Source organism: Chroicocephalus ridibundus, chromosome 18 (genome assembly GCF_963924245.1).
Source record: "Chroicocephalus ridibundus chromosome 18, bChrRid1.1, whole genome shotgun sequence".
NCBI lineage: Eukaryota > Metazoa > Chordata > Aves > Charadriiformes > Laridae > Chroicocephalus > Chroicocephalus ridibundus.
The window spans coordinates 6,469,274-6,486,443 of record NC_086301.1 but is presented as its reverse complement, the minus strand read 5'-3'; the positions used below and the strand labels follow the sequence as shown (position 1 = coordinate 6,486,443).

At 51.5% G+C, this 17,170-nt stretch overlaps 1 protein-coding gene and 1 long non-coding RNA gene across 3 annotated transcripts; one reads left to right on the top strand and one right to left on the bottom strand.

The window, feature by feature from the left end:
- Positions 1–645: 645 nt before the first annotated feature.
- Positions 646–7,795, top strand: TMEM45B (transmembrane protein 45B). 2 transcript variants are annotated; one of them, XM_063355276.1, is made up of 6 exons: positions 646–736; positions 4,094–4,295; positions 4,530–4,739; positions 5,386–5,570; positions 6,243–6,388; positions 7,232–7,795. In XM_063355276.1, exons 2-6 carry the CDS (start codon positions 4,112–4,114, stop codon positions 7,359–7,361), a joined length of 855 nt encoding a protein of 284 aa, XP_063211346.1. In that variant the 5' UTR covers positions 646–736; positions 4,094–4,111; the 3' UTR covers positions 7,362–7,795. The 2 variants fall into 2 exon arrangements, with proteins under 2 accessions (XP_063211346.1, XP_063211345.1); XM_063355275.1 differs by lacking the exon at positions 646–736 and adding an exon at positions 3,119–3,243.
- Positions 7,796–14,867: 7,072 nt separating this feature from the next.
- On the bottom strand, positions 14,868–16,869 carry LOC134524992 (uncharacterized). The gene is made up of 3 exons (XR_010073655.1): positions 16,794–16,869; positions 16,237–16,316; positions 14,868–15,017 (listed from the first exon to the last, which is right to left on the bottom strand). It is a non-coding gene; the product is annotated as an uncharacterized LOC134524992 (long non-coding RNA).
- Positions 16,870–17,170: the final 301 nt, after the last annotated feature.

Below are 17,170 nucleotides of genomic sequence, written 5' to 3'. Positions count from 1 at the left end.
AAGGCTGGGCGTGCAGCCATCGGCGGTGTGATGGGCAGCAGGTCAGGAGTGGCTTTGTGTCTGTGGGCGCTTGGCGTTGGGCAGCGCTGAGTATCGCATCGGTGAAAAGGAGTGGGAACCCGCTGCTGTGTCCTGCCAGCCCATCTTTTTGGGGAAGAGAAGGGCCACCATCCGCCTCCTCTTGGCTGCCATGGGCTGGCTTCGCTCTGGTTTGCAAGCTCCTCGCCCAAAATCTCCTGTCCACAAGCACCTTTTATAAGGCCAGACCTCCCCTAAAAGGGCTACCATGTACCTGTCAGCCCAGTTTAGAAATTTCAGAGCCCTGCCAGCAGAGGCTGGCTATGTTGGGCCATGCTGCAGCCTTGTCTCTTCTTGGCTCCTTCCCCAGTCATCCAAAAACCCCAACATAATAACTGAATAGACGTGGTTGCCATGGGAACGGGGATTGGCCGCTCATCCTGATTTTTGTGGCAAACTCCAGGAGGCTTTTTTTTTTTTTCTTTGTGGGTTGTTTTTTTTTTTTTTTTCTTTCTTAATAGCAGACACGAGGTGTCCCAGGTTGTGAAAGCCAGTTGACTCAGCGCGCCTTGAACCGGCCCGCAGGATGTTCGGCCCTAAACATCCTGTCTGAGGGCCACCTCCCCGTGGTGGCTTCTCCCTTTATCTGCCTCTTCTGAGTAATAACCACTCCTTGCTGCCACATCTGGAGAGGGAGAAGGACAGGCAGGAGTCGCAGGTAAACTCTCCTGCCCATAGAGAGCAACACCTTGGTGAGCAGCTGGGCATGGGATGGATGTGGCTGCATGAGCTTGGGGAGAAGGGACGTGGGGAGACTCCATCTCTGCAAGGCAAAGGTTTGGTGTGATGATGGCCACCAATGAGGCTGGTGGAAGTGGTGCTGATAGAGGCAGTCTACTGGCAATCTGTGGCTTTAGGTCTTGTTTTGGGGGGGTTATCAGGTTTTGGAGGTTCTTCGTGGCAGAGGATTGGCATCAGAGGGAGGTTGTGCCTCCTCTGTTGGGTGAGGGCTGTTGGCATAAGAGAGATGTGACTGGGTAGCAAGGATGGAGGAGGATCCACAGCAAGAAGACCGTGGTGAGGTATGTTCAGGCTGGCTGTCCTGGGGTGCCACTCTCCCCACCAGGCTGATGGTTGCACCCATGGGTGCTTGTAGGGGATCCCCATGTGTCCACATGGACAGCATCCTCCCAGTAGCCTCGATCCTCCTGTGCCAGTGGGAACAAGTCCCTACATGGAGACGAAACCATCAATGGTGACGGGCCTGGAGCTGCGATGTCTCTGGGTGGAGAGCCTGGAAACTGGGGAGAAACACCGTCCTTTGCCAAGGGGATCCTGGGGAGGCAGCAAGCAGCCGGCGCGAGGCACCGTAAGGAGAGCAGGCAGCTCCCGTATGGCTATTAACCAAAAGCATCGCAGCCTGGAAGCTGTGGAGGGAGAAGGGCAGCTCAGGTAATAACTTCTGACTGCAGCCGTATTTCAAGTCCTCTGACAGACAAACTAGCTCGCAGGAAAAATAAATAACCCGGGTGCCGCTCCTCAACCGGTGCTCCCTTCCCCGGCTGCGGCTCGCTCGGAGCTTAATCAGCTTTTATGGGAGCGTGGACTCCAGTGCCGGGGGAAGCCAGCGGGTGAGAGGTATGGGGTTTTGGGCTCGGTGGGGTGGTCGAGGGGCCACGTGGATGTGTGTGGGGGGGTTGTTTTGCTGCGCCTCGAATACCTGAGCTGTGCAAGTGGCCTGTTGCTTTGGAAACATGTCTAGTTTCTCTGCAAAATAGTGGCCGTTTTCTAAAAGGAGGCCGTTTAGTTGGTGGTTTTGGTTGGTTTTTTTCTTTTTTTTTTTTCAGTGGGCTACATCCAAGCTTCTGCTCGACAGAAGGGTGCGTTTGGGACATCTTGGCTAAGTGAGAGATGCCGCAGGGTATGTGGTGGCTGCTGAAGAGCTGTGTCTGAGGGGTGGGGAGCAAAGGGGACTCATAACAATTAGCAAAAGCCTTGCTGGATCAGGCTGCTGAGAGGTTGCAAAGCAAAAGGGTCCCCAGCACCAAAACGAAGAAGACGAGTCACTCTTCTTCTAGAAGAGAAGGCTACTCAGCTGGTTGGGGTAGGAGATCCCAGGGACAGCTCTGAATCAGCGGTTTGGGGGCTGCTGGTCCCTAAGGTGAAGAGGGAATGCCTGGTGGATGTGGGGTGATAAATCCCCGTGTTAAAGCTGGATGCTGTTGTGGCTTGGAGCAACCTCTGGAGTTGCAGGCGGCATGTGTCTGTTGCCATTCCTGTTGCCTGGGCACGGGGATGTCTCTGCTCTCCTGCAATTAAGCATGTCAAAATTAACACTCCTGCTATGTATCTTGATCAGGGTACGCTCCTGACTCCAGCTTCAGGCTGTTGCCCTTGTAGCCACAGCCCCTGTAGGACAATGGTGAAATTTGGTTATGTATCGTGCCATTGCGTGCTGCTTAAATGTGCTTTAATAGCGTTTGTTCTTAGTCGCTTCAGCACGTGGATGTCTGTGCAGGGAAGATGCGTGCCCTGGACTGGGTGTCCAGGCTATAATGGGGAAAGACGTGGGGCACGAGCCGTCTCACCCTAAGGTAGGCATCCAAAACCGAGCAGAAAGCCGTCACCGTTCCCCACACCAGCTCCTGGGATGGGGCGTTTCTCAGCTACCCGAAAGGCTGTTACACTGCGTCCCTCCTGAAAGGAAACCTTAACGCAGTGTAAACAGCTCTGAGCCTTCTCCAGATTGCCCTTGCATCCTGGAGATGCAATGGATGACCATAGTCTCCAAACCCAAAGCCCACACTTGCCCACGCAGGGCTGAGTCAGTTCAACTGACTCCGTCTCTGCAGCCAAAACCTGACCGGGGACGTCTTGCAGAGCTCTCCCTCACCTAAGGCACTTGCCACGCCACATCCTACCCTTATTTTGCAGTGCCTAATTACTTTCTAGTGTGGGAGGACTCGAAGAACGTGCTGGAGTTGTTCCTCCAGCCTCTGCGATTTGCTTTGGTATTTATAATCACAGCGAGGATGTGATTTGTGATGCAAGGGCAAGTCGGTGTGGTAGCTTCAGGATGAGTAATGCCTTCTCCCGTGCAAATCTGAGCTGTAGAAAAGGGCCAGAAAGCCCTTGAGGAGGGAAAGAGTGAGACCTCCTTAGGTGGTAGATGCAGACAGAGAGCACGGAGAGAGGTCTTGCTGGAGGAAACAAGACCATCCCAAGGTAACATCAAAAGCTCGCCGCTATAAGCGTTTAGATCATTATTTTTTCCCTTCTGTACCTGCTGCTCTGGGGTTTTTTTTCCAACAATTTGTGTATAGGCTTAAATACTTTGCAGGATATGACTTTGTCCGTGGTAGTCAGTTGCGCTCCTGAACGTTTGCTTCTCTCCATCCTTGCTGGTACTTAGCGGCCTTGGTCTGGCTTAGGATGAAGGCAATTTTCATGCCTTTAGTCTTCGAGATCTTCCTACAGGACATGAAATCTCTTTCTCTCGTGTCAAATCACCGCTCGTGTGCAACACGAAGGTTGTGTGGAATATGCATGAGACTCCTTCTGGAAATGGTGATGGTTCACGGGTTGCCGCCGCCTCCTGTTGCGCAGCCGGTAGGGCCCAGCAAAGCCTTGGCTGGCTGGAGCTGCTGAACACGCTGACTGGATTCACGCCCTGGTAATTGTCTAGTTTGAAGGGAGTTTATGTTCCAAGGAAATAATTGTCGTGTTGCTTTTTATTAGCAAAATCTTTGTTATGATTCCTCTTCTAATAGCATGTCGCTGTTAACATTTTCTTGGGCACGGATGCGTTTCTCCCTGGCACGATGGAGTCCTGATGATTGCGTGCGTGCAACCACATACATATATGTATGTATACACGTATGTACATCAGCACACGGTGACAGCTTCTCCAAGGTGATATCGCATCTCTGGTACTGCTTGTTGGCAGCTGATGGCAGAGCCGTGCACACCCGCTGTGTTGGGATGCAGCTCCCCGAGGTCACTGAGCAAGTGAGCAGCCCAACATCTCTCTTGGGGATAGTTTGAATTGGTCCCCAAGCACTGTTTGTCCTTGCAGGTCCAGCAAGCGAGCCCGATGACGAGTTTCCTCGGCAGCGCCCTCCGGGGCACCTTCTTCTTCATTTTTGGTCTCTGGTGGTCTGTGCGATACCCCCTGAAGTATCTCAGGCGGAAAGCCAACGCCGAGAGCCAGCCAAGCTATGGGGTCCAGCGCGTGGAAGTCTTTGAAGGGGCAGTCAAAGCTTTCTTTGCTCTGGCAGGTAAGAGATGATGATGAGTCTCTGCCCCAATGTCTACTGGCAGTGCAGCCGCTCTCTCCCGTGAGACGGGGGCTGTTTGTAGTGGAAAATGGCTGCGGTTGGTGTGGGAGGGCTTAGGAACACACTGGTGGCACGCTCTGTGACGGGACCTCGCTAACGTTCCTCTGGGCACTACGACTCCACCACTGCAAAGAAAGGTTTCCTGCAAGCTTGTCCTTTACTCGCTCTGCCCAGGGATATTGGTCGAGCAGTTTATTCCCGCCGGTCCCCACCTGCAGCTGTACAGCCCCAAGACGCACAGCTGGACTGACCTCACCCACTGGCACTACACCACCATGTACCTCTTCTTCCTCCTCTCCGGCATCGTGGACATCTCGCACTCCTGGCTCAAGCTGCCGCTTGGCTTAGATCGGCTCTCGCTGTCCGTGGCTCTGTTCATCGAAGGTGAACCACGCGCGGTGCCTGGGAGAATATGGGATAGGGGAAGGGCTGGGAGGGTCACCCGTGTGCCACAGACCCAAATCCCTGGGCTGTTTTGAGGATGGCGAGATGCTGTGCAAGCAACCGGAGCTGGAGACTGTGCAGATACGCGATGGCACCCCCTCCCTATTCCAAATATGAATCCATCCATGGCTGGATGCCCCAGCAGATGCACGAAGTCCTAGGGATGTGTGCTTCTCCTGGTGACAAGCAGCTGGCTCTCTCTGGAGTCGCAAAAGGGTCTCGTCCCCCCACCTTGGTTGGATGCACAGAAGGGCAAACCCTGACACAAAGCTCTGAAGTTGAAGGTCCCCATCGCTGTGCTCCTCCTGACAGCCCTACGGCCCTGGCCAGGGATCCCCACGGTTATGGGGGCTATTGTGCGGGCGGAGCAGACCCTGGCGCTGGGGGTGCGTGGTCCTTGCAGAGTGAAGGTGGTGACAGCAGGCTGTTCGCTGTCTGACTCTTCCCACCAGGCAGATTGTAGCAAGACCTGGGGCACAGTCTCAGTTTTCAGATGGTTTGGTGTTTTCTTTTTTTAAAAAAACAAAATCAATCAAAACAACAAATCGCGGAGCATCCTTTTCTAACGCAGTGTGAATCTTGGCAGGTTTGCTCTTCTGTTTCCTTGACTACGGCGACGGTGCGCTGGACCACCACCTCCATTCCCTGTTGGCCATGGCTATCTTTGCTGGAGCCCTCTGCACCCTCCTCGAGGTGTTCCTCCGAGACCACATCATCCTGGAGACCTTCAGGACCAGCTCCTTCCTTCTCCAGGGCTCTTGGCTTTGGCAGGTCAGTGCCTATCCAGCCCTCTCCTCCGAGCAGTGGGCTTCGCAGCCAGGAAAGCAGGAGGAGGAGGGCGGCTCTGCCCTTTACGGCACGTCTCTTGGGGTTACACTTGTAAGCTGGTTGGAATATCTTAGTAACTAAGAGGAGGGAGAGTGCCAGAGCTGCTCCCATAGAGATATGCATGTGTAATGTATGCAGCATGGGCAAACCTGCATGTTAAATGGAAATTAGACCCCACAAGGGTGGGAAACCATAATGATGAGGCTTTGTTCTTTTTTATTCGGTCCAATTTCTTCCTCCTTTTCTTCAAAGTAACTGGAAATATCTGGAAACCTCTCCTAATCACCCAGCTTTGAGTCTTGGGAGAAATGCACAGCCAGGCCATGTTGCCTTCGGGTTGTCAGCTTCCTCTGGGGATGCTGGGCTGCGCTGTGAGCCCGAAGGCTCGTCTGCAGAGCATCCCTCTCCTCCTGAAATGCCACCCCTGTGTCAGTCGGGGGATACAGGCATGTTTGGGGATGCTGAGGGCAGCGGTCCAGGTGTTACTTGGGATCATTGTGCCTCTAGTCCATAGCTGGCTGCAGCAGCGGGGCTGAAATCAGGGGAAAAAGAGAGGAGGGGTGTGCGAAAGCCTGACACGTGCTGGTGCCTAACGTCTCTTCTGTCTGCGACCAGATTGGGTTTGTGCTGTTCCCTCCGTGGGGAGGACCGGGCTGGGATCAGACCGACCGCAGCAACTTCGTGTTCCTCACCATGTGCTTCTGCTGGCACTATGCGGGCGCTCTCGCCGTCTTGGCAGCGAACTCTGCTGCATCTCGCTGGTACGTTGGGGAGAGGGGTCCCGGGGGGGGTTGTCCCAGCACCGTGCACAAGCTGGGATGGCCAAGAGCAATACCTAGACCCAGTGCTACCCTGGGAAATCCAGCCACCAGCATACCATGGGATAAGAGAAATGGGTGTCCAAGCATGGACTGGTCCATGGCTTGGCTGGACTCACAGAATCACAGAATGGTTTGGGTTGGAAGGGAACTTAAAGACCATCCAGTGCCACCCCCTGCCCTGGGCAGGGACACCTCCCACCAGCCCAGGTTGCTCCAAGCCCCGTCCAACCTGGCCTTGAACCCCTCCAGGGATGGGGCAGCCACAGCTTCTCTGGGCAACCTGGGACAGGGGCTCACCACCCTCACAGCAAAGGATTTCTTCCCAATATCCCATCTAAATCTCCCCTCCTTCACTTTAAAACCCTTCCCCCTCGTCCCATGGCTCCCCTCCCTGCTCCAGAGTCCCTCCCCAGCTTTCCTGGAGCCCCTTGAGGGCCTGGAAGGGGCTGGAAGGTCTCCCCGGAGCCTTCTCTTCTCCAGGCTGAACCCCCCCAGCTCTCTCAGCCTGTTGTCCCAGCATCTCTGGGGCCTCCTCTGGCCCCGCTCCAGCACCTCTGTGTCCTTCTGCTGTTGGTGCCCCAGAGCCGGTGGCAGCACTGCAGGGGGGTCTCACAGAGCGGAGCAGAGGGGCAGAATCCCCTCCCTTGACCTGTTGGCAAAAAGGATGGGCTCGGTGCCACCACGGAGCAGCCAGTCCTTAGCAGCCTTCCCGAGCGTGCTGGGGTGAGCCAACGGCTCTCGCTGCCCACATATTCCTGACCAGTGTCACTGTCCCTCCCGTAGCTGCAACGAGTCCTGCCAGCTGAAATTCGGGGACATCGACGTGGAGCTGGACTGCGGCATGTGCATCCGCAGAGGCAACAAGAGCTCCGGCAGCGCCCTGCTGCCAGAGAGCCCCTCGGACGACAAATGAGGCTGTGGCAGGCATGGACACTTCTTCCCCGCTGTGGCTTAGAGCTCTTGAGATGAGGTTTTTAATTAATTGCGATAAACTACACCGGCACTTGATGGTGGAGCATCAGAAGTGGGAGGCGGGACCCCGAAGGCGGAGCGTGGCGGGAGATGCAAAGATTTTCCCGTGCATCCCTTTGGCGGTAGCAAGAGCACACCAGGCTCGTCTGGGAGGGAGATTTTAATTTTCCGTGCCGCAGCTTGGGCTGTGAACTGCAGGACTGGTTTGCTGGTGGAGTCCGACTGGTGTGGCCGATTCGGCTAATTTTTTAACATTTGTTTTCGCTTCTGCTTCTGCAGAAGGGAGCCAAACCGGCACTCGAAGCCCCCGGTGGCTGTCGCTCACTCTGGTGTTAATTGGAGGGTGTTTTTGTACAAAGCTTAACGTGCACAGAGCATACGTGACCGCCAATAAAGTACTTTAACGAACCGCCTCGGTGGGTCTCTTCAATCCGGATGCCTTGAGATTGAAGGTTGAGGTGACGTCCGGCTTCCAAACGGTTTGGGAGGGGGATGAAGTCTCAGAGGGATGGGAGTGTGTGGGATTTCAGGTGGCCAAACCTGCCCGGAGAAAGGGGTTGGTGGCCAGGGATGGGGTGGTTTTTCCCTGTCAGCGCTGGCACGTAGCGGCTCTTTTGCACGTTTTTAATGAAGACACAGAGGATGGAGGGGTGTGTGTGTGTGAAGCAGCCCGTTTGCAATGGGTTTTGGTGTGCCTGGGGGACGGGGTGTTTGCTGGGCAGGGTTCGGCTTGGACACAGACCCTTGAAGCAAGAAGATGCCTTCAACCGGTCCAGCTTGGGCATACGGATGCTCCTGGTGAAGCTCCGAGACCTGGGCTGTGCGGGTATGGCTTTTCTTCTCCTCCGACAGCTTTATTCCCTTCCCGGAGCTGGTCACTACCAATGCAGAGGGAAAACCTGGTGTCCGCTTTGTGCTTGGTGTCCGCTTTGTGCTTGGTGTCCGCTTTGTGCTTGGTGTCCGCGGGTATGTGTTTTGTTGTTTTTTTTTTCCCCTTAGGTCTTTCATTTGGTTTGCGGCAGAATAGCACGGGGAGATGCTTCCTGCCGTCAAGATCAAAACCTCATCTAAAAGATGTGTCGTTAAACAGGATTAGTGAAGAACAGCAGGTCCGTCAGAAGGTTCAGCATCGATGTTCAAAAGGCACGTGCTGCGTCCTTGGCTAAGGGCTGGGCTGGTGGAACGGCGTTGTTGTTATCTTTTAATACCTTTGCGGTACTGCCCTGGGCCGTACAAGAGATGGCTTAGTCCAAGCGCAACGCCAAAAACTCAAGCAAGCGTTGGGAGGAAAGAAAAATAAAATAAATAAATAAATCCTCCCCTGGCTCAAAGGGGCTGCAATTCCCAGCCCCCCGCGGGAGGTCCCTGGAAGCGTGAGCACTTCGTGATTTATTTTATTTTATTGTATTGTATTTTCGCCCTTCGGAGCAGGGCTGGAAGGAGGCCAAGGCTTCCTGCTGCTGGCGGCTGTCAAGAAAAGGACCTCGAGGAGCAAAGGGAACCGAGGTGAGCGCAGCGTTTTGGGCTCCCAACGTTGGCCCCCGTAGACAGAGGGCTATTATTTGGGGCTGTAAAGCAGGCTGGCGTTCACCAGCAACGGTTTCTGCAGGATCTGGTGGGGAGGATTGCCTTGAACTCGGGCTGGTGTGGATCTCCCGTGCCAGAGCGAGAGCCTCAAATGTGCTCTGGTTATTAATAACCCTCACGGGACAAGGAACCGGGTCGTTCGGTCAACTTGTTATAGACTAGCTGCCGTTAACGGGAAGCTTGGTGCACAGGTTATAACCCTACGTACTGCTCTTTGATTGAAAAGAAAGGGGAAAAAAATATCTCTTTCCCCTTTGATCGAGCAATGTTCCTTTTTTTCCCCCTGTTTTCCTTGCCCTGGTGTTATCTAGGTAATGCTCGATCCCTCTCTCACTGGGGATTGTGCTACTGAAATGCAGGTGTTTAGTGGGGATTTTCCTTCTTTCCTTGAATAAATGCAAATAAGAGCAAATATTTACCGATCGTCTTGGCTGTGTGTTTCATCGAGCTCAGCGGGATCGTGCTCTGAGCCTAAACCAAAGCACCGGGGTGTCTTTGAACCTGCCATCGAGTTGGGTGATGGAGGCGCCCCGTATGCGAGATATGACTCACGTTGCTTGGGTCAATAGAGTAGAAAGAAGGAATGAGATTATTGTGGCTGTAAGTGCCTTTGTGGAGCAGATCCCAGCCAGCCTGCGCGTGGAACTGGTGTCCCCTGGAACCAGCCGTTAACTCCAAGCGCTCTTCCCGATTTAAACTGGAAGGCAATAAAACTCATTGACGAGGCGGCGCGTTATTGATCGGAAAAGCCTGTGCTCTCCACCCAAAACCATTGCTGTCCACGCTCCGGAGAGACACGGCTGGCCCTGGAGCGGGGTGGGAGAGCAGAGCTATGACCACCCGCTCCGTTGCCATCCCTGCCTCTCCAAGGTGGGTTACGACCTGTGCCTGGGTGGGTTTAATTACCGGGGGCCTCCTTATTGTACACATACCCAACCGATGCCGTTCCCCTGCCGATGTAGTGTAATTTTGAGTGAGAATATGTGATTCCTCGTGAAGCTCCTGCGGTCTGTCTGTGCTGCTGGTCCCCAGGGAGACGGCAGCGATGTGGATGTGATTTTTTTTCTTTCCCCCTCCCCCTGTTTTTTTTCCTAGTCTGGGATGCCTGGCGGGCTGCGATCTACCCCTGGAAGTACCTTGGCCAGAAAGTGATGCCATGTCTCTCTGCACTTCAGCAAGTTGTTAACGTTTAACTAACCAGTACTGCAGGAGCCAGGAGCTCAGGTAACACTTACCTGCGCTTTGTCTTTGTTTCCTGTCTATTCGCATACAGAAAGACTGAGACCGGTGGTTTTAATGGCAAACGTTTTCTGCTGCACAATTAGATGAAGGAATCGGTTGAGGTACCCAGTGCTGAAGGGTTTGGGAGGAATAGAGACCCTTCTGCTTCCAGATTTACATCAGTAAGTGGTGAAGGGTTGGGAGCAGAGCAACAAGAGGGGCTACCAAGATGCCGAGGGGACTGGAACACCTCTCTCACGAAGAAAGGCTGAGGGATTTGGGTCTCTTCAGTCTGGAAAAAAGACGGCTGAGGGGGGACCTTATCAATGTTTATAAATACTTCAAGGGTGGGTGTCAGGAGGATGGGGCCAGGCTCTTTTCAGTGGTGCCCAGGGGCAGGACAAGGGGTAACGGGCACAAACTTGACCATGGGAAGTTCCACCTAAACACGAGGAGGAACTTCTTCGCTTTGAGGGTGGCAGAGCCCTGGCACAGGCTGCCCAGAGAGGTGGGGGAGTCTCCGTCTCTGGAGACATTCCAACCCCGCCTGGAGGCGTTCCTGTGCCACCTGCTCTGGGTGACCCTGCTCCGGTAGGGGGTTGGAGTGGGTGATCTCCAGAGGTCCCTGCCAACCCTATGATTCTATGAAAGTTTTCCTCTTTCCACAAATCCTCTGCTGCTGGCAAATGTCAGGGACGGGCTTTTAGCCTGGAGGAACTGGCCGTGAAAGCCTTGGGTAGAATGTTTGGAGAACACGAGGTGTGATTTGGGGTTCCCTCTTGGTGCGGCTGGAGGGAGGAGAAGCTTCTTCAGAGCAGTACGTGGCATCTGTCTGCAAAACTTCTCATTGGTATTGCTGAGAGACTTGCTGGAGATTCACGGTTCAAAGAGGAGTTGAAATTAGCACTTTAAGCACCACTGGAATCTACCGTTTCAGTTTAATTAGCGAATTTAGTTTCCAAACTTCGTGCAATTGCCATTCAGAGGACAATTGGATTTTCTAGGTCACTTTTCTCTTCCAAAACTTATTCTTTTTAAATCGTAATGCGTTTCTTGCCTATTAACTCAAGTGATTTAAATAGCAACAGTAAGCAGTGCATGCTTACACATCCTCTATGACTGCGTATAACTCACATTTCATCCAAAACTTCACTTGCAGGAGAGAAGCAGCGGTGGGACTGCTGGAGCGTTCATCTACTGATGTTGTTTTTGCTGAAAGATGGTGCGAACGTGGGTGAAACTTAACAAAAAGGTCCCATACCAGTGTGAGGGTTGGGCGCCCAATGAGTTGGACCATTGAAGGTTCTATTTCTGAAGGTTCTATTTCTATTTCTGAGGGTCCCTGTGTGCTTTAGGATTTCCCCGGGTGCTCGGCACCTTCAGGGTTGAATTCCCGGCCGGTGGATGTTCATCGATAGTCCGGCGTCTCGGGCTGTGTCTGGATGGTGGCCACGAAGTGGCTGGTGAGAAGGTGTTGAGGAGGCTGCTCTTTGCTGCGTGATGCTCTGGCTGTTCTGCTGTTGCGTAGCTCTCGGTGTCAGCAGGAATACAGTGTGGTAGAGATGACAAACTAATTGTTATTTGTTAACGTATTTGTTCTGAAATTCAGGGGGCTCCAGAGCAGCCAATGCTTTGCTGAATGCACTTGTGTGTGTAACACGATGCTTGTAAATCATGCGTTTTAAGAGACTCGGTGACATTATTGAAGTGTCATTATCGAAAATAACGTTCGATTTTTCCCCTTGATATATCATCTGTGGAGTCTAACCTGTCTCTTTCTGCTCAGACCACTCGTGTCCTGCCTGACACGTGGACAGGTATATGAATGTCTGGTAGGTGGTTGTTGGTTTTTTTGTTTTGTTTTTTTTTTCCATCACTGCTTTGAAAATAGATAGGAGTGACTGTATTTTTTGGGGAAAAAAGTGAAATAAAAAACTCTAGGTGTGCTAAGTGTTTCACAAAACACATTGCCGTGTCTTTAGAGGGCATCCTTTGGTATCAGACAGCAGCACTGTAGATTTAGGGTTGTTCAGCGAACAGGGAAGGTGTAACGTGCTTGTTCCTTCAGATAAGAGCAGCTGCTTTGCAGAAACCTAGAAACATGACGGCAGCTTTAGGTGAGCCAAAAACTCTGGGTATCGCTGAGGTATTTCAAAACATACTAAAAAAAGCCCCAAACAATTACAATCTATATGTTACACCTAAGCTTAGTAATATCTATTTGCCTTGCAGGACACGGTGAGGTTCGTGCGTTGCGTCCACCTCCCAAGACCGGTCTTGGGCTACCTCCTTGTGCTGGGTCTGTAGGGCATCTTGAAGTTCAACAAGAGCAACCTTCTCCGTTGACACTGGACCCAGTACAGCACCGTCGGTCACCCAAGAAGATGCCGGGTCAACATCTTGCTGAGAGGAGAAGGCCGTTTTCCTTGGTGGCTTCAGGTAAGTCCATGCCCTTGTCACTCCTCCGGAGAGCTCAGCTGCACGTGGGCAGGCGTATGAGGAACATCAGCGAGACGGAGCCCCGCCAGCTTGCCCCAACTACTGCTCAGCAGCCGGTGCGTTGACGCTGCAGAGATGAAGGCAATGAAACACAGCGGGCAGCCGGGGAACAGACGCGTGCGCGCCAACAGTGGTGGTAAGTGCTCAGCACTTCCAACATTTCCGTATGGCAAAGCGGAGTCCAACGAGTCTGTAATTACCCGTCCCACTGTTTTCCTGCGAGAAGTTTGAAAATGTGTCGCGTGCAACCGCTCAAATCTGGTAAACCTTTTGTCCTCGTTGTGCCAAGCAAACCCGAGGTCGTTCTTGGAGTCACGGACTGCAATCCGCAGTCAGGCTTATTTCTTGCGGCTTCTGGCTTATTGCACGTGCCGAGGTGCGAGGGGTTGGGTATATATATAAAGAACGGTTGTTCTAAGTGCTCAGCATTGTTGTTAGGACTTTCCTTCTCTGGAATCTGGATTGGTTGCATGTGCTGGGTAGAAATAACCACGTGTGGCGATACTGGGGCATGGGCTACCGGGATTAAATGATGAGCCGCCAGCACTGCTTGTAAATGGAGCTCGAGCCACTAATTTTGTGTCAAAAACTGGAATAGCTTTTATTTGCTAATCTCTATAACTGGTGCTGGGATGACGAAAGAACTGCAGTTGCCTCTTACTCCCCTCCCAGCTTTCCTCCCGGCGACTGTAATTGTTCCTCGTTTCTTTAGGCTGAGGGTGCTACTCTTGGAAAATAAAACATCCGTAGCGCCTGCTTGGATGGGTGAGCTTAGTAGAAACATGGTTTTATTTGTGAATCTATCAGATAACCTATCGTTTTTATTTGATGTGCAGTGTACTTGTGGTACGTCTTTCTTTGGTGACCTGACTGTCTGCGATGCGATGCGATGCCGCGCCACCGCTCCCCGTGTCACTTCAACGGCTCCATCACCTGGTGAGTACCATCTCTGAGATGTGAGGGTGGAAAAAAATGTCTGTTTTGTTGGGGTTTTGGGTTGTTGGGTTGTTTTTTCGTTTTTTCTTTTTTTTTCCCCCCTCCATGAGGGCTAGTGGCATCTGATGGAGATGTGCAGCGCTGTTTCCTCCACGTTGGGAGACTCTATTTGCAACCCACCGGACAAAACCCACCCAGCTCCTGGATTTGTCTGAAGGATCTCCCTGGAGAAGCCGTGGGACGGCTCGAGCGAAGGGTTTGCAGGAGCTGTCTGGGTCTTAACTACAGCTTGAGCCCCAGCAGCGTCACCAAAGTAGAAAGTTTTATTCTAAAAAAAAAAATCTCTTGTTACAATGAAACTGATTTCGCTTATCTTTGAATTCAAAATACTGGTCTTAGATCTCGTAGTGGTGGACACGGGGCCAGTAGTTGTGTGTGTTTGACTTTTTCTTGGGGCTGAAAGTAAGGGGTTTTTTGCCTTTGGGGTTTGGTTTTTTTTTTTTTTTTGCCTTTGGGGTTTGTTTTGGTTTTTTTTTGCCTTTGGGGTTTGTTTTTGCTGTCATTGCACTGCAATTCTGCTTTAAATTAACACTGCAATAAACCTGTTTGTTGCAGAAGCCTTTGGAAGCCGCAGCCAGAGAAGAGGAGTGGCCCTAAAGTTGTGCGTCTACCCCGTCTTTTGGAGAGGAGCTGACAAAGACGAATGGAAAAAGCTCAGCTGCTGTGAGTTTTATTTTTTTTTTTTAAGTGACTGAAGGAAAACTAAGTTATCACGCACGTGTGTGTCTACAGGCAAAGCTGGCCGATGTTGTTCCGTAGCAAAGCACAGGTAAAATTTAGATTTAAATGGCAAAAGGATGAAGGACTGGAGCTGCACCTTACAGCTTAGCTCTTGGAGCTGCACCCGTGGGATTTTTCTTAAGTAACTAATTGATTAATTATCTGATTGATTAAGTATCACTTGAGCTTAGGGGATAAGACGTTTGTGAGCTCATGTATTACTTGATTCATCTTAGGCAGTTTATATTTTTGGGCCAGGCTTAAGCGCAGCGCTGGAGCCCGCACTGTCTATAGACAGGAGCGTAGAGCTGGCATGTAGCATAATCCACGTCTCTCCGTGTTGGGACAGAAAGCTTTTATTCAATGTTTTATGCTTTATTTGAACTGCTGTCTGCCTTTCTCTTGTTGCAGTGGTTCAACAGGTAACAGGTGTTAAGTGGAGAAGCTTCCAAGTAGAAGATGACTTATCCCAATTGCGCCATCTCTTCTACCTTGGTCCAGTTTGGGTAAAGGACGATGGATTGGATGCAGAGGAAGACGCACATCTCTCTGCATGGAATCACCGACTCGAAGTCTGGTCAAGTCAAGTCAAACAAAACATACTAAGTAAAGTAGTAATAATTTCAAAATAAAAGAAAATAAAAACAATAAAACCTTATGAAAAATAATAAATAATAAAAAAGAAAAGAAAATAAAAAAGAAAAGAAAATAAAGAAAAAAAAAAAACCCTCCTCCAGTGTTTTCCCCCCTCTCCCCAGCCAAAAAAACCAAAACGCAAGAGATAGGTTCCGGCCTGACGTATAGGATCGTAGAAATGAAAATTGCAGCTCCCCCCCTCCTCGAGTTTTTATAAAAAAAAAAAAGACATACAAGTCCCCCACCCAAGGCTAAGTCCTGCGTTTTTATTCAGCTCTACCCCCTAAACCCCAAGCAGTACATACAGACCAGCGTCACCTCCGTATAAGTACATAACAAAGAGGACCCGAAATGTCACCACAACCACCTCTTTGAGGGGAGGGAGAAAAATGTCTAAGTCCTTCGTTGGGAAAAAGAATTTCATCGTAGCTTCTGTCTTCCTTCACGACGATCTTTCAAAGGTGCTCCCCATCCATGTGTTACTGGGTGGACTCGGTCCAGCCCCCCTCCCTTACCGAGTATGTGGTGTGTACAAGGAGAGAACACTTGAACGTCTCAGAAATAAGCCCGTGACTAAGTCCCTTGTTACAATGTGAACTGACAGCACCGGCAAAACCACACCATCTAAACCTAAAGCGTGCGATACCCAACTTGTGGCACCGCGCTGGATAACAAAATACATTTCTGGGGAAGAGTCAAACTCCCCACTCATGATTTCAGATTGTAGAAAATTCAAGTGGTCTCTAGATTTAAAAATAAACCGAAGCAAATAGGCCTGAAAGTGAAACACAAGGACTTTTCCCCTCTTTGGCTGGTAGCTCTTCATGCATCATCTTGAAGAATGAAGGATGCAGCATCCTCTGCGATCTTCTTGGTATTCACCCGCAGCAGTAAGAAAAAAAACACCCCCAAAACAACGAGCAAAGGGCACAAAATACACAAAACGGGTGATAGCCAAGAGCTCAATCCAAACGTCGCCGGGGGACGGTCCCCGGTCTGGCTCCGATTCTCAGCTCCGGTGATTTGCTCGAAACTTGCGGCACCAGCAAACGTTGAAAATGAAATTCAGCCCGGAAAAAAACACAAACCACCATAAAGGCAGCCAGACCATCGCTTGGGCCTGCAATTCGTTTCTTTTCCAGCGCGCAAGTACTCACGTGGCAACGAGCCCTTCTCCAAAGACGCTGCGCAAGGAGGAGCGTCGCCTGCTGAAAGCTCATGTTCAAAGCCTCGAAGCCTGTAAAGCAGAGATTATCCTCTTAGATCAAAAGACTAAATAAAAAAAAAAAAAAGAAGAAAAAGAAAAAAGACAGCCAGGACCCTTCCCTCCATGCAGAAAAGTAGGGTTTAGCATCACAAGGACTGCATCCCCAGAAAAAAAGCTACAAATACATACATTTGCTCAGTGGAGAAAAAAAAAAAAAAAAAACAAAGGATGCGTTTTTCCTGTTAGGATGAAGTACGAATTCACCTTTAGACTTTACTGACCCCATGGAATAAATCCTCGTAGTTTATGGGGCCCCAAAACCCACGGACAGGGGAAAGGCAGCATTATATTCAACCACACGGAGACCTGGCCTGACTTGGGAGTGAGTTGGGCGAGATGCCCCCCAGAAATCCCTCCCAACCTACGTTTCTCCACCAGCTGCAGGATTACTCCCTGCCAAACCGCCACACTGGAGAAAAAAAAAAAAAAAAAAAGATTATTACTCACCTTGCATTTGATTACGCGGTGTGCCAGCCCCGAGAGGATCGGCTCCGCTCTGTTCTTGTGCCAGTCTCCGCTGCAGACAAACAACATCCCCCCCCCGCCCCTTTCCCAAACACACCCCGCAAACCCGGGCAGCGACACAAAGAGCCCACCTCGTAACATCTCTCTTCAACCCGATCGCTTTTGGGACTGCTTCTCTTTGCTCCCTGTTCAAAGGCACGTCCTGGGGGCACCAAGCCCAGCTCCGGAGAAGGAATTCCAGGTCTCCGGGTACCCTTCCCGGCAGCCACCCAGGGAGCAGGCGAGGGAATCCATCCCTCCCTCCCTCCCCCTGCTCAGAAAGCCTTTACGCCACTTTCTCCCTGCAGGTATTTCTCCAA